This window comes from Panulirus ornatus, chromosome 72 (assembly GCF_036320965.1).
Source record: "Panulirus ornatus isolate Po-2019 chromosome 72, ASM3632096v1, whole genome shotgun sequence".
In the NCBI taxonomy this organism is placed as follows: Eukaryota; Metazoa; Arthropoda; class Malacostraca; order Decapoda; family Palinuridae; genus Panulirus; species Panulirus ornatus.
In genome coordinates, this window is record NC_092295.1 from 534068 (window position 1) to 551826 (window position 17759).

Here is a 17759-nt window from a genome sequence, read left to right on the forward strand (position 1 = left end):
TTGCCATGTGCTACAACGGAACCTCCGTACTGTTACAGGCTGGCCATGTGCTACAACGGAGCCTCCGTACTGTTACAGGCTGGCCATGTGCTACAACGGAACCTCCGTACTGTTACAGGCTTGCCATGTGCTACAACGGAACCTCCGTACTGTTACAGGCTTGCCATGTGCTACAACGGAACCTCCGTACTGTTACAGGCTGGCCATGTGCTACAACGGAGCCTCCGTACTGTTACAGGCTGGCCATGTGCTTCAACGGAACCTCCGTACTGTTACAGGCTGGCCATGTGCTTCAACGGAACCTCCGTACTGTTACAGGCTGGCCATGTGCTTCAACGGAACCTCCGTACTGTTACAGGCTGGCCATGTGCTACAACGGAGCCTCCGTCTACTGTTACAGGCTGGCAATGTGCTACAACGGAGGCTCCGTACTGTTACAGGCTTGCCATGTGCTTCAACGGAACCTCCGTACTGTTACAGGCTGGCCATGTGCTACAACGGGGCCTCCGTACTGTTACAGGCTGGCCATGTGCTTCAACGGAACCTCCGTACTGTTACAGGCTGGCCATGTGCTACAACGGGGCCTCCGTACTGTTGCGAGCTGGCCATGTGCTACAACGGAACCTCCGTACTGTTACAACGGAGCCTCCGTCTACTGTTGCGAGCTGACCATGTGCTACAACGGAACCTCCGTACTGTTACAGGCTGACCATGTGCTTCAACGGAGCCTCCGTACTGTTACAGGCTGGCCATGTGCTTCAACGGAACCTCCGTACTGTTACAGGCTGGCCATGTGCTACAACGGAGCCTCCGTACTGTTACAACGGAGCCTCCGTCTACTGTTGCGAGCTGGCCATGTGCTTCAACGAAGCCTCCGTCTACTGTTACAGGCTGACTATGTGCTACAACGGAGCTTCCGTACTGTTACAGGCTGGCCATGTGCTTCAACGGAACCTCCGTACTGTTACAGGCTGACCATGTGCTTCAACGGAGCTCTCCGTCTACTGTTACAGGCTGACCATGTGCTTCAACGGAGCCTCCGTACTGTTACAGGCTGGCCATGTGCTTCAACGGAGCCTCCGTACTGTTACAGGCTGGCCATGTGCTTCAACGGAGCCTCCGTACTGTTACAGGCTGGCCATGTGCTACAACGGAGCCTCCGTACTGTTACAGGCTGGCCATGTGCTTCAACGGAGCCTCCGTACTGTTACAGGCTTGCCATGTGCTTCAACGGAACCTCCGTACTGTTACAGGCTGGCCATGTGCTACAACGGGGCCTCCGTACTGTTGCGAGCTAGTCATGAGCTTCAACGGAGCCTCCGTACTGTTACAACGGAGCCTCCGTCTACTGTTGCGAGCTGGCCATGTGCTACAACGGAGCCTCCGTACTGTTGCGAGCTGGCCATGTGCTACAACGGAGCCTCCGTACTGTTTATCGCCCTGTTATCTGTGTCACGTGGTTTTCATTCACTGGTCTGGTCGCCCGCGGTGCCCTTATCTTCGTACAAACTTATATAAACAGTTTCTCAAATTTCGGACGCATTTATATAAACAGTTTCTCAAATTTCGGACGCATTTATATAAACAGTTTCTCAAATTTCGGACGCATTTATATAAAGAGTTTCTCGAATTTCGGACGCATTTATATAAACAGTTTCTCAAATTTCGTACAAACGTCTGTAAATAGTGTCATATTTCTTACAAATTTACATATAAAGTTTTGTCAGATTTCGTACAAACTTCTATAAACTCAAATTTCGTACAGATTTATATAAACAGTTTGTCAAATTTCGTACAAATTTCTATAAACTGTCAAATTTCTCACAATTTTTTTTTAAAGTTTGTCAAATTTCGTACAAACTTCTATAAACTCAAATTTCGTACAGATTTATATAAACAGTCTGTCAAATTTTGTACAAACTTCTATAAACTGTTCAATGTCGTACAAACTTCTATAAACTGTCAAATTTCGTACCAACTTCTATAAACTATCAAGTTTCGTACCAACTTCTATAAACTGTCCAATTTCGTACCAACTTCTATAAACTGTCAAGTTTCGTACCAACTTCTGTAAACTCAAAGTTCGTACCAACTTCTATAGACTGTCAAATTTCGTACCAACTTCCATAAACTGTCCAATTTCGTACCAACTTCTATAAACTGTCCAATTTCGTACCAACTTTTATAAACTGTCCAATTTCGCACCAACTTCTATAAACTGTCCAATTTCGTACCAACCTATATAAACTGTCCAATTTCGTACCAACTTCTATAAACTGTCCAATTTCGTACCAACTTCCATAAACTGTCCAATTTCGTACGAACTTCTATAAACTGTCAAATTTCGTACCAACTTCTATAAACTGTCCAATTTCGTACCAACTTCTATAAACTGTCCAATTTCGTACCAACTTCTATAGACTGTCAAATTTCGTACCAACTTCTATAAACTGTCCAGTTTCGTACCAACTTCTATAAACTCAAATTTCGTACCAACTTCTATAAACTGTTAGGATGGAGTCGCTTTGAACACGATCTCCCAACGAAACTGGGGGGCGTGCGTAGGGGGGCCCCCCTAGCGAAGCCTCCCCCCTTAAAGTCCCCCAGGGACATTGAAGGGACATTGAAGAGGGGGTGGGAGTGGGTCTTCGCCTCCCCCCTTAAAGTCCCCCAGGGACTTTGAAGGGACTTTGAAGAGGGGGTGAGAGGGTGGGTCTTCGTCTCCCCCCATTTAAAGTCCCCCAGGGACATTTAAGGGACTTTGAAGAGGGGGTGAGTGGGTGGGTCTTCGTCTCCCCCCCTTAAAGTCCCCCAGGGACATTGAAGAGGGGGAAGGGGTGGGTGGGTCTTCGTCCCATGTGCTGAGGAGGACCACAGAAGCGGTTGGGGAGGGGGAGTTTTGGGGATGGGTGGGTGATGGGGTTGGGTGGGTGTTGCCAGTGCGCATGTCTACCCATTTCTGACGAGGTGATGGGTATCCAGAATTTCCATTGTGATGGTGTTACGCCATTTTGATACGGGGGTGGTGATGGGTATTGAAGGGGGTAAATGGATCATGGCTGGTCTGTGGTGGCTCCCGTTGACGGTGTGTGTGTGTGTGTGTGTGTGTGTGTGTGTGTGTGTGTGTGTTGACGGGCGTGGCAGTGTGGGCGTGTGTGTGTGTGTTGAGGAGGGGGGAAGGGGGGAAGGGAAGAAGGAGGGCGTGGGGGTTTGAAGAGGGGGGAAGAAGGAGGGAGGGGCGGCGGTATAGAGAGAGAGAGAGAGAGAGATAGAGGGAGAGAGAGAGCGGGGCACCTCCTCCTCCCTCGTCTTCCTCCTTCATCTTCCTCCTCCTCCTTCATCTTCCTCCTCCTCCTTCATCTTCCTCCTCCTCTTTCATCTTCCTCCTCCTCCTCCTCCTCCTCCGTCGCCGCCGCTGGCGAGAGCTGGCAACGACGGGCACCGCGCCTTGCCAGACCTCGCCCGTGGCCCCACCAGTTAGTAGCCAGGCGACCGCGTGACGGTACGGTCGTCGCCTTCCTCGCTGCCTCCTTCACGCCCTTTTTTGAAAGACTTGTGCTCCACGGGCGCCCCTCGCTCGTATGTGCCTGGGGAAGCAGGGACCTGTGTACACGCTATAGTGAGTTCGTTGGCGCGCCGCCCTTCTCCTTCGTCAGCATGACGGCGGCCTGCGGGACTGCCGCGCCTCGCCCTCTGCAAGGGCTTCTGCTCGCGTGCCTCCTGGCGGCGTCGGCGCTGGCCAGCGCTGTGACTCAGGTAAATATGTCGTCTCCGGGTCGCCATGGCCAATTTTTGAATCTCTCTTTGTATTTGGCTGCCCCCGGCAGCCATGACGCCCTTCCTCCTTGGGCCCAAGGGGCGCCCTTAGGGCGGGAAGAAGGGCGCCGACGCCCTCCGAAGTGTATTCGCTCTAGTGGGAGTTGCTTTTTTTAAAGTGGTGGTGATGTCAACAGGCGTGGTAGTGGCTAGGGCCGGCTCAAAGGGCGGGGGGGCCTGGCCCTAGCCCCTAGGCCCTGGTCCCTAGCCCCGCCCGGCTCCTGGGCGCGGCCATCAGGGGGGCGCGCGCGCGGACGTTGCAACCGTTGGGGTCGGAGGGGCACTGTCCGCCCGGCGCCATGTTGATACCCCGACCGTGTGCGTGTGGCCGAGGGGCGGCGCGCTCACGCTGGTGGCGGCGGCGGTGGTGTCGCCCTCCCTCTAGGGCCGCGGGAGGAGGGTCCTACCTCGATGGGCGGGAGGAGGGAGGGTCCCTCCCTCTGTGGACGGGAGGAGGGAGGGTTCCTTCCCTCCATGGGCGGGATAGGGAGGGTCACTTCGCCAGGGTTCGTTGGCCCGCCCACGTCCCCGGCACCAGGAACCCGACCCGCCCGACCCGACCCGACCCCCCTTAGCCCTTTTCCCCACGACCTCACGAACGCCACCACCCATCACCCACCCATCCCTTCCCTCCCCCCTGATCACGGACCCTCCCCTTCCTGATAACGGACCACAGGGATGGCGGCGCGACCCCGCTAACTCACGCAAAAGGACCAGAGACCATGTGGTACGGGAGGCCCTCCCGTGGTGCTGAAGGGCCTCGCCGTCGTGCTCGAGGGGCGTACCCAGGGGGGAAGGGGAAGGGGAGGAAGGGAAGGGAATGGGGGTGTGTTGAATGAACATAGATTGAATTCTCCTGAAGGAGGAGCGGAGTCTCCTCCTCCCTCCGTCAGGTCTTCGCCACGAACCAACCAACTTCTTCTTATGGTCTCGTAATGGGAGACTTCGTTGCGCTGATGTCGTAGGCGAGGGAAGGGGGGGAATGGGGGAGGGAATGGGCAGCAGGTGTTCTGTCCCCCCCCTCACCCCCCCTTTCTCCTCCACCACAGGGCGCCCCCCCAGCCCCCCCTCTTCGCCGCCCCAACGAGTGCCAGACTCACGCCCCCCCCCCCCCTTCCTCTCCCATCACCTCTTCCCTTCCCTTCCCCAGCTCGCCATTCCTGCATAACATTACTACCCCACCCCACCCCCCTTCCCATCCCCCGGGCCACATTCCGCGGGCCGGAGTGGGAGGCGAGTCTGCCCTGCTCCTGTACGGAGGGCTGTGTCAAAGCACTGCCCTTAGAATGGCCGGGCTCCTGAAGGAGGGGGAAAGGGGGGGATTGCTGGGCTCGTAACAACCATTTCTTTCAAACAGTTGGCCAGACGCGGTGATGGGGTTGGGGGTGGGTTGGGGAAGGGAGGGGGTGCGCATGTGGGGGTGATCTCACCGGCTGCCTATCCACCCCCACCATAACCCCTCCTCCACAACCCCCCACACACACACACCCCACACACACACATCCCCTTCCCCCTTTGCCTTTCGTTTTAGCTGACCCCGGCCTTCGTCAGGGGCGCGTAGCGTTGCACGCAGTTGCCCCGACCGTACCATTCGCTCGTTAGCCATGTGGGTCGTTTGTGTAGGGGGAGGGAGGGGTAGAGGGTCGTTTCTAACGAGCCAATTACCCATTTCGCCCCTTTCTTTTGAACGCTTGGAGAATCCAATGGTTCATTGTGAATGAAGTCCCCATTCCCACCTCCCTCTTCCTTCCCCCCCTTCCTTCCCCCCCCTTCCTTCCCCCTACCCATCACCGTACAAGTGTGTTAGGGGGGGGAGGGGGGTGTCGTACCGGTGCCCCCCCCTTCCCCCTTCCCCTCCCCCTTATCACTTTCATGGAGATAACGACCCTTTTGGACAGGGGCCGAAGGTGGATCTGTCTCTGGCCACAGCCTCTGTGGCACGCGGGGTCGTCCAGCAGGACCCACTCGTGTACGACCACACCCGTCATCATGTACGACCACACCAGTCATAATGTACGACTACGCTAGTCATCATGTACGACCACACCAGTCATGCACGACCACACCCGTCATCATGTACGACCCCACCAGTCATCATGTACGACCCCACCAGTCATCATGTACGACCCCACCAGTCATCATGTACGACCACACCCGTCATCATGTACGACCATACCATTCATTATGACGTTCACACCATTATAACGACCCCACCCGTCATTATGACGACCACACTAGTCATTATGTACGACCACACCCGTCATCATGTGCGACCACACTAGTCATCATGTACGACCACACCCGTCATCACGTACGACCACGCCAGTCATCATGTACGACCACACTAGTCATGTACGACCACACCAGTCATCATGTACGACCACACCAGTCACCATGTACGACCCCACCCGTCATTATGACGACCACATTCGTTATGACGACCACACCATTCATTATGACGACCACACCATTCATTATGACGACTACACCATTCATTATGACGACTACACCATTATGACGACCACACCATTCATTATGACGACCATACCATTCATTATGACGACCACACCATTCATTATGTACGACCCCACCCGTCATTATGACGACCACACTAGTCATAATGACGGACGACCACACTGTTCATCATGTACGACCACATCAGTCATCACGCACGACCCCACCCGTCATCATGTACGACCACACCAGTCATCATGTACGACCACTCCAGTGATCATGTACGACCACACTAGTCATTATGACGACCACACCAGTCATCTTGTACGACCCCACCCATCATTATGACGACCACTTTCGTTATGACGACCACACCATTCATTTTGACGACTACACCATTCATTATGACGACTACACCATTCATTATGACGACCCCACCATTCATGACGACCACACCATTCATTATGACGACTACACCATTCATTATGACGACCCCACCCGTCATTATGACGACTACACCATTCATTATGACGACCACACCATTCATTATGACGACCCCACCATTCATTATGACGACCACACCATTCATGACGACCACACCATTCATTATGACGACCCCACCCGTCATTATGTACGACCCCACCCGTCATTATGACGACCACACTAGTCATAATGACGGACGACCACACTATTCATCATGTACGACCACATCAGTCATCACGCACGACCCCACCCGTCATCATGTACGACCACACCAGTCATCATGTACGACCACTCCAGTGATCATGTACGACCACACTAGTCATTATGACGACCACACCAGTCATCTTGTACGACCCCACCCGTCATTATGACGACCACTTTCGTTATGACGACCACACCATTCATTTTGACGACTACACCATTCATTATGACGACCATACCATTCATTATGACGACCCCACCATTCATTCTGACGACCCCACCATTCATTATGACGACCACACCATTCATTATGACGACCACACCATTCATTATGACGACCCCACCATTCATTATGACGACCACACCATTCATTATGACGACCACACCGTTCATTATGTACGAACCCACCCATCATTATGACGACCCCACCCGTCATCATGTGCGACCCCACCTGTCATTATGACGACCACACCATTCATTATGACGACCACACCATTCATTATGACGACCCCACCATTCATTATGACGACCACACCATTCATTATGACGACCACACCGTTCATTATGTACGAACCCACCCATCATTATGACGACCCCACCCGTCATCATGTGCGACCCCACCTGTCATTATGACGACCACACTAGTTATAATGACGGACGACCACACCATTCATCATGTACGACCACATCAGTCATCACGCACGACCCCACCCGTCATCATGTACGACCACACCAGTCATCATGTACGACCACTCCAGTGATCATGTACGACCACACTAGTCATTATGACGACCACACCAGTCATCATGTACGACCACACCAGTCATCATGTACGACCACACTAGTCATTATGACGACCACACCAGTCATCATGTACGACCACTCCAGTGATCATGTACGACCCCACACTAGTCATTATGACGACCACACCAGTCATCATGTACGACCACTCCAGTGATCATGTACGACCACACTAGTCATTATGACGACCACACCAGTCATCATGTACGACCACTCCAGTGATCATGTACGACCACACTAGTCATTATGACGACCACACCATTCATCATGTACGACCACTCCAGTGATCATGTACGACCACACTAGTCATTATGACGACCACACCAGTCATCATGTACGACCACTCCAGTGATCATGTACGACCCCACACTAGTCATTATGACGACCACACCATTCATCATGTACGACCACTCCAGTGATCATGTACGACCACACTAGTCATTATGACGACCACACCAGTCATCATGTACGACCACACCATTCATTCTGATGATGGTATGAATGTAGGGGAATGGGGATAGGGGTTGGTGGAGGCTAGTATAGAGATGACAGTGCCTACAGTGCATCAACACAGGAGGATAGACAGGAGGATAGACAGAAGGATAGAAGGATAGACAGATGGATAGGAGGATAGATAGAATAGGAGGATAGACAGGATAGGATGATCAGTAGAAGGATAGGAGGATAGAAGGATAGACAGGATAGGATGATCAGTAGAAGGATAGGAGGATAGACAGCAGGATATAAGGATAGACAGGATAGGATGATCAGTAGAAGGATAGGAGGATAGACAGGAGGATAGGAGGATAGACAGAAGGATAGAAGGATAGACAGAAGGATAGGAGGATAGACAGAATAGGAGGATAGACAGGATAGGATGATCAGTAGAAGGATAGGAGGATAGACAGAATAGGAGGATAGACAGGATAGGATGATCAGTAGAAGGTTAGGAGGATAGACAGGAGGATAGAAGGATAGACAGAATAGGAGGATAGACAAGATAGGATGATCAGTAGAAGGATAGGAGGATAGACAGGAGGATAGAAGGATAGACAGAATAGGAGGATAGACAAGATAGGATGATCAGTAGAAGGATAGGAGGATAGACAGGAGGATAGAAGGATAGACAGGAGGATAGAAGGATAGACAGGATAGTAGGATCAGTAAAAGGATAGGGGGATAGACAGGAGGATAGAAGGATAGACAGGAGGATAGAAGGATAGACAGGATAGGATAGACAGGATAGTAGGATCAGTAAAAGGATAGGGGGATAGACAGGAGGATAGAAGGATACACGGGATAATAGACAGGAAGATAGTAGGATAGACAGGAGGATAGACAGAAGGGTTTTGGTAATTATGAGTTTCAAAATGTTATTTCAGTGGGAGAATAGGTGTTGGTTACGTGGGTAAGGAGTAGGTGGGTGGAGGCTAATGTCGAGCGTGAATGTACGTGGGTGAGTGGTTTAAGTTCCAATACCTTGGCATTAAGTGGCGTCCTTGTTGATCACTGTCCTTGTTGATCAACGTCCTTGTTGATCAGTGTCCTTGTTGATCACTGTCCTTGTTGATCAGCGTCCTTGTTGATCAGCGTCCTTGTTGATCAGCGTCCTTGTTGATCAGCGTCCTTGTTGATCACTGTCCTTGTTGATCAGCGTCCTTGTTGATCAGCGTCCTTGTTGATCAGCGTCCTTGTTGATCACTGTCCTTGTTGATCAGCGTCCTTGTTGATCAGCGTCCTTGTTGATCAGCGTCCTTGTTGATCAGCGTCCTTGTTGATCAACGTCCTTGTTGATCAGTGTCCTTGTTGATCACTGTCCTTGTTGATCAGCGTCCTTGTTGATCACTGTCCTTGTTGATCAGAGTCCTTGTTGATCACTGTCCTTGTCGATCACCGTCCTTGTTGATCAACGTCCTTGTTGATCACTGTCCTTGTTGATCAACGTCCTTGTTGATCAGTGTCCTTGTTGATCACTGTCCTTGTTGATCAGCGTCCTTGTTGATCAGTGTCCTTGTTGATCACTGTCCTTGTCGATCACCGTCCTTGTTGATCAACGTCCTTGTTGATCACTGTCCTTGTTGATCAACGTCCTTGTTGATCAGCGTCCTTGTTGATCACTGTCCTTGTCGATCACCGTCCTTGTTGATCAACGTCCTTGTTGATCACTGTCCTTGTTGATCAACGTCCTTGTTGATCAGTGTCCTTGTTGATCACTGTCCTTGTTGATCAGCGTCCTTGTTGATCAGTGTCCTTGTTGATCACTGTCCTTGTTGATCAGCGTCCTTGTTGATCACTGTCCTTGTCGATCACCGTCCTTGTTGATCAACGTCCTTGTTGATCAGCGTCCTTGTTGATCAACGTCCTTGTTGATCAGCGTCCTTATTGATCAGTGTCCTTGTTGATCAGCGTCCTTGTTGATCAGCGTCCTTGTTGATCACTGTCCTTGTTGATCAGCGTCCTTGTTGATCAGCGTCCTTGATCAGTGTCCTTGTTGATTAGTGTCCTTGTTGATCAGTGTCATTGTTGATCAGTGTCCTTGTTGATCAGCGTCCTTGTTGATCAGCGTCCTTGTTGATCACTCTCCTTGTTGATCAGCGTCCTTGTTGATCAGCGTCCTTGATCAGTGTCCTTGTTGATCAGTGTCCTTGTTGATCAGTGTCCTTGTTGATCAGTGTCCTTGTTGATCAGCGTCCTTGTTGATCAGCGTCCTTGTTGATCAGCGTCCTTGTTGATCAGCTGTCCTTGTTGATCAGCGTCCTTGTTGATCAGCGTCCTTGATCAGTGTCCTTGTTGATTAGTGTCCTTGTTGATCAGTGTCATTGTTGATCAGTGTCCTTGTTGATCAGTGTCCTTGTTGATCAACGTCCTTTTTGATCAGCGTCCTTGTTGATCAGCGTCCTTGTTGATCAGCGTCCTTGATCAGCGTCCTTGTTGATCAGCGTCCTTGTTGATCAGCGTCCTTGTTGATCAGCGTCCTTGTTGATCAGCGTCCTTGTTGATCATCGTCCTTGTTGATCATCGTCCTTGTTGATCAGCGTCCTTGTTGATCAGCATCCTTGTTGATCAGCATCCTTGTTGATCAGCGTCCTTGTTGATCAGCGCCCTTGTTGATCAGCGTCCTTGTTGATCAGCGTCCTTGTTGATCAATGTTCTTGATCAGTGTCCTGTATGAGCGTCCTTGTTGATCCGTGTCCTTGTTGATCAGCGTCCTTGTTGATCAGCGCCCTTGTTGATCAGCGCCCTTGTTGATCAGCGCCCTTGTTGATCAGCGTCCTTGATGTAAAGTTATTCCATGCCACGGACGAGGTCCACTTCCCTGTACGTATATCTCCCACGGACGCTTGCCCTATACACACACACACACACACACACACACACACACACCAATTGGCCCTTAAACCCTTAGCAGTAACCTTTTGGCCACGTTTCTTATCGCCCTTGCCCTACCCAGGCCCTGCTGGCTAGGCATAACAACCCCCCCTTCCCTCCTTCCCTCCTCCCCTCCTCCGCCCCTCCGCTGGCAACGCTGGTGTCTACCCCACCTCACGTTTCGTGGGGGGGGGTGAGTGAGGGGTGGTCTTCCCCCCCTCCTCCACGCTTCTCCAGGTGTGTGTGTGTGTGTGTGTGTGTGTGTGTGGAGGGGTGAGGGTATCTGGGGTGTGTGTTAAGGGGGTGAGGCACCAGGTGTGTTGTTTTTTGGGGGGTGAGGACACACCTGTGTGTTTGTGTTGGGTGGTGTGTGATGGCACCAGGTGTGTGTGGGAGGGGTGAGGACACACCTGTATGTGTTGGGGTGGAGGGTGTGTGATGGCACCAGGTGTGTGTGGGAGGGGTGAGGACACACCTGTATGTTTGTGTGTGGGGGTGTGATGGCACCAGGTGTGTATTGGAGGGGTGAGGACACACCTGTATGTGTTGGGGTGGAGGGTGTGTGATGGCACCAGGTGTGTATTGGAGGGGTGAGGCTACACCTGTGTGTGTTGGGGTGGAGGGTGTGTGATGGCACTAGGTGTGTGTTGGAGGGGTGAGGACACACCTGTGTGTGTTGGGTGGGGCGTGTGTGATGGCACCAGGTGTGTGTTGGAGGGGTGAGGACACACCTGTGTGTGTTGGGTGGGGCGTGTGTGATGGCACCAGGTGTGTGTTGGAGGGGTGAGGACACACCTGTGTGTGTTGGGTGGGGCGTGTGTGATGGCACCAGGTGTGTGTTAGAGGGATGAGGACACACCTGTGTGTTTGTGAGGGGCGTGTGTGATGGCACCAGGTGTGTGTTGGAGGGGTGAGGACACACCTGTGTGTTTGTGAGGGGAGGGGTGATGGCACCAGGTGTGTGTTAGGGGTGATACCACACGTTTGTGTGTGTGGGGGGGTATGATGGCACCAGGTGTGTGTTAGGGGGTGAGGCACCAGGTGTGTGTTGGAGGGGGGGAAGGGTTGAAGGCATTTCGGGTGTGTGTTAGGGGGAAGGGGGAGTGAGGGCACCAGATGTGTATAGTGAGAGCACCAGATGTGTATAGTGAGAGCACCAGGTGTGTATAATAAGGGCACCAGGTGTGTATGATAAGGGCACCAGGTGTGTATAGTGAGAGCACCAGGTGTGTATAGTGAGAGCACCAGGTGTATATAGTAAGGGCACCAGGTGTGTATAGTAAGGACACCAGGTGTGTATAGTAAGAGCACCAGGTGTGTATAGTGAGAGCACCAGGTGTGTATAGTAAGAGCACCAGGTGTGTATAATAACGACACCAGGTGTGTATAGTAAGGGCACCAGGTGTATATAGTAAGGGCACCAGGTGTGTATAGTGAGAGCACCAGGTGTGTATAGTAAGAGCACCAGGTGTGTATAGTAAGGGCACCAGGTGTATATAGTAAGGGCACCAGGTGTGTATAGTGAGAGCACCAGGTGTGTATAGTAAGAGCACCAGGTGTGTTGGGTACGGAGGATGAAGACGTAGCTAATATAACCAGTAAATTCATTAAGATAACCAAATAATTATCTTCATGGCTTTGGTTAAGAAAGACTAAGATATATATTTTTTTTATATTTACTCAAATAAGACGAAAAGATAAGAAAAAACTCATTTTATTTTGACATTTATATACATACTCTGGGTACATGGTAGGCCTTGAGGTTGGCGAGATCTGGCAACGCTGCAATTTGTCACGTGTGACATTGTCACGTGTGTAACGCGTGTTGTCACATTTGTAACGCGTGTTGTCACGTTTGTAACGCGTGTTGTAACGTTTGTAACGCGTGTTGTAACGTTTGTAACGCTTGTTACGTTTGTAACGCGTGTTGTAACGTTTGTAACGCATGTTGTAACGTTTGTAACGCGTGTTGTAACGTTTGTAACGCGTGTTGTAACGTTTGTAACACGTGTTGTAATGTTTGTAACGCGTGTTGTAACGTTTGTAACGCGTGTTGTAACGTTTGTAACGCGTCACGTTTGTAACGCGTGTTGTAACGTTTGTAACACGTGTTCTAACGTTTGTAACGCGTGTTGTAACGTTAGTAACGCGTGTTGTAACGTTTGTAACGCGCGTTGTAACGTTTGTAACAGTGGTTTTCCCATGTACCACGCCTTCAGTGGTCCTCCCATGTACCACGCTTGCAGTGCAGTGGTCCTCCCATGTACCACGCCTGCAGTGGTCCTCCCATGTACCACGCTTGTAGTGGTCCTCCCATGTACCACGCTTGCAGTGGTCCTCCCATGTACCACGCCTGCAGTGGTCCCTCCCATGTACCACGCTTGCAGTGCAGTGGTCCTCCCATGTACCACGCTTGCAGTGGTCCTCCCATGTACCACGCCTGCAGTGGTCCTCCCATGTACCACGCTTGCAGTGCAGTGGTCCTCCCATGTACCACGCCTGCAGTGCAGTGGTCCTCCCATGTACCACGCCTGCAGTGCAGTGGTCCTCCCATGTACCACGCCTGCAGTGGTCCTCCCATGTACCACGCCTGCAGTGGTCCTCCCATGTACCACGCCTGCAGTGGTCCTCCCATGTACCACGCTTGCAGTGGTCCTCCCATGTACCACGCAGTGGTCCCTCCCATGTACCACGCTTGCAGTGGTCCCTCCCATGTACCACGCTTGCAGTGGTCCCTCCCATGTACCACGCTTGCAGTGGTCCTTCCATGTACCACGCCTGCAGTGGTCCTATCATGTACCGCGCTTGCAGTGGTTCCTCCCATGTACCACGCCTGCAGTGGTCCTCCCATGTACCACGCCTGCAGTGGTCCCTCCCATGTACCACGCCTGCAGTGGTCCCTCCCATGTACCACGCTTGCAGTGGTCCCTCCCATGTACCACGCCTGCAGTGGTCCCTCCCATGTACCACGCCTGCAGTGGTCCCTCCCATGTAGCACGCTTGCAGTGGTACCTCCCATGTAGCACGCTTGCAGTGGTCCCTCCCATGTACCACGCTTGCAGTGGTCTTCCCATGTACCACGCTTGCAGTGGTCCCTCCCATGTACCACGCTTGCAGTGGTCCTCCTATGTACCACGCTTGCAGTGGTCCCTCCCATGTACCACGCTTGCAGTGGTCCCTCCCATGTACCACGCTTGCAGTGGTCCTCCTATGTACCACGCTTGCAGTGGTCCTTCCCATGTACCACGCTTGCAGTGGTCCCTCCTGTGTACCACGCTTGCAGTGCAGTGGTCCTCCCATGTACCACGCCTGCAGTTGTCCTCCCATGTACCACGCCTGCAGTGGTCCTTCCCATGTACCACGCTTGCAGTGGTCCCTCCTATGTACCACGCTTGCAGTGGTCCCTCCTATGTACCACGCTTGCAGTGGTCCCTCCTATGTACCACGCTTGCAGTGGTCCCTCCCATGTACCACGCTTGCAGTGGTCCCTCCCATGTACCACGCTTGCAGTGGTCCCTCCCATGTACCACGCTTGCAGTGGGTGTTTTGTCTGGATTGTCTGTCACCCAGACCAACTACAGTGTAGCTGACGGGGCGAGTTTGGACCGAGGGAATTGCTGGGGAGGGTAAGTGGGGTGGGTGTGTCGCGGGGGAGGTGATGGGGTTGGGGAAGGGAGGGAAGGAAGGGGAGGGAGGGGTGTTTGAGTGCCTTGTGTGAGGTGGCAGTTTTGTGGAGAACAAAGGACACAGCTGGGGTTGAAGTGGGTTGCTAGGGGTTGAAGTGGGTTGTTGGGGTTGAAGTGGGTTGCTGCGGTTGAAGTGGGTTGTTGGGGTTGAAGTGGGTTGCTGCGGTTGAAGTGGGTCACTGGGGTTGAAGGTGATTGCTGCGGTTGAAGTGGGTCGCTGGGGTTGAAGTGGGTTGCTGTGGTTGAAGTGGGTTGTTGGGGTTGAAGTGGGTCGGTTCGGTGGAAGAGGTTTGATGGGGTTGAATTGGATTGTTTTGGTCGAAGTGGGTTGCTGCGGTTGAAGTGGGTTGCTGTGGTTGAAGTGGGTTGCTGTGGTTGAAGTGGGTTGTTGGGGTTGAAGTGGGTTGCTGCGGTTGAAGTGGGTCACTGGGGTTGAAGGTGATTGCTGCGGTTGAAGTGGGTCGGTGGGGTTGAAGTGGGTTGCTGTGGTTGAAGTGGGTTGTTGGGGTTGAAGTGGGTCGCTGTGGTTGAAGTGGGTTGTTGGGGTTGAAGTGGGTTGCTGCGGTTGAAGTGGGTTGCTGCGGTTGAAGTGGGTCACTGGGGTTGAAGGTGATTGCTGGGGTTGAAGTGGGTTGCTGGGGTTGAAGTGGGTCACTGGGGTTGAAGGTGATTGCTGGGGTTGAAGTGGGTTGCTGGGGTTGAAGTGGGTCACTGGGGTTGAAGGTGATTGCTGGGGTTGAAGTGGGTTGCTGGGGTTGAAGTTGGTTGCTGGGATAGAAGAGGTTAAGGTGATTGCTGGGGTTGAAGTGGGCCGCTAGGATAGAAGAGGTTTGCGGGGGTTCAAGGTGATTGCTGGGGTTGAAAGGTGGTTGCTGGGGTTGAAGAAGGCTCCTGGGGTTTGCAGGTGGTTGATAGGGTTGAAGAGAGTTTCCTAGGGTTGACGTGGGGGTGGGGGGTTTTGAAGTGGGTCGTTTAGGGGGGGAAGAACCCCTTTTTTGTCATAATGTAATTATGTAATTGTAACAAGGGCCATTCGCCCTTGGGCCAACCCCTTGGCCTTGAACATGGTGTATTATTGGCCATTTATAATGGACCATTTCCCCCTTATTATTGACCATTTATAATGGACCATTTCCCCCTTATTATTGACCATTTATAATGGACCATTTCCCCCTTATTATTGACCATTTATAATGGACCATTTCCCCTTATTATTGACCATTTATGATGGGCCATTTCCCCCTTATTATTGACCATTTATGATGGACCATTTCCCCCTTATTATTGACCATTTATAATGGACCATTTCCCCCTTATTATTGGCCATTTATAATGGACCATTTCCCCCTTATTATTGACCATTTATGATGGACCATTTCCCCCTTATTATTGGCCATTTATAATGGACCATTTCCCCTTTATTATTGACCATTTATAATGGACCATTTCCCCTTATTACTGACCATTTATGATGGACCATTTCCCCCTTATTATTGACCATTTATAATGGACCATTTCCCCCTTATTATTGACCATTTTTGGGCTTCGTTGGCATGACCCATTTGGGGCCAGAATTGGGCATGACCTTTGACCCAACCCTTTAAAAAAATAGGTTTCAGGTCAGGGACGAATTTCTGGGGTCATTTGTGGTGGTTTGCGATGTGTGTGTGTGTGTGTGTGTGTGTGTGTGTGTGTGTGTGTGGGGCCTGCTCTCCGTTGCGGTGCTGGGCAATTGGCTCGCCGCCAAACCCAAGCATTTCATCTTTCCATTTTTGGAGCGGTCGATAAATGGGCACCTATTGTAAGCTTTGGGGTGTGCATGCAATGTACACCCTTAATGTTTGCACTTGAGTCCATGAGAGCTTTATATATATATATATATATATATATATATATATATATATATATATATATATATATATATATATATATATATATTCCTAAGAGTCCACGGGGAAAATGAAACACGATAAGTTCCCAAGTGCACTTTCGTGTCATAATCACATCATCATCAGGGGAGACACAAGAGAGAAATATAACAATCAGTTGATATACAACGAAGAGACGTAGCTAGGACCCCATGTTTGCCAAATGGCGTCCTAGCTACGTCTCTTCGTCTATTCCATTTCTGTTTAAAAAGCAAAACTTTTCTTTCTTTCAAGTCTGTGTTCATACATCCCATCTCTAAGAAGGGTAACTGTTCTGACTCCTCTTAACTCTCGTTCTTTTGCCTTGGCAATCTGCCATTTCCAAAGTCTTTTGAATCCTTCCTCAACTCCCATATCTTTATAGACACCTCGAAAATCACAAGTCTTTTTCCCTGATCACCAGGATGGCTTTCATAAAGCGAGATCCACGGGTAATATTCTTTCCAATCTCATTAATGTCTGGTCATCATCCGTGAAAGATTTTGCCGAGTCTTGCGTCGTTCGCCGTGACATATTCCAAAGCTTGTGAGATGGTGTAGCATCGGGGTCTCGTCTCTTATCTTCCCCTCTTTTGGCTTCCCTTCCTCACTCTGCTCCTTCATATCTAGCTTCCTTTCCGGTCGATCTATCTCTTTTGCTTGTTGATGGATCAGCTTCCTTCCCTATCTCCATCCACCGCGCTGTCCCTCAAGGGCCTGTCTTGTTCCCTCCACTTTTTCTCCTCATTTTTATCAACGATTTCTTCTCTCTCTCGCACAAATAACCACATGCATTCATACGCTGACGCCTCAACACTCCATTCTTCCACATCCTTCACTTCTCCTCCTCCTCCTCCTTCTCACTCGATTTACATTTCGTCTTGAAGCAGCTTCGTCAATAAACTTGGACAGGATATCTCAGTGGGGTAGACGAAATCCAGTTTAGTTTAGTGCCTCCACAAGACCCAGTTTCTCTACTCGTCTATTGAAAATTCTTTACATCTCTCGTCTCTTCTTTGACGGTTCTGTAATTCAACCTCTCG

General features: G+C 51.1%; 1 protein-coding gene across 2 annotated transcripts in view; it reads left to right on the forward strand.

Moving 5' to 3' along the window:
* The first annotated feature begins 3463 nt into the window (after window positions 1–3463).
* The window catches only part of LOC139748046 (uncharacterized), a 538085-nt gene continuing 523789 nt past the window's right edge, over window positions 3464–17759 (forward strand). Inside the window, exon 1 of one of the 2 annotated variants that reach the window (XM_071660616.1) lies at window positions 3464–3756. In XM_071660616.1, coding sequence (XP_071516717.1) covers window positions 3658–3756 — 99 coding nt within the window. In that variant the 5' untranslated portion in view covers window positions 3464–3657. The remainder of the gene's footprint in view (window positions 3757–17759) is intronic. The other variant, XM_071660617.1, reaches the window with a different exon arrangement.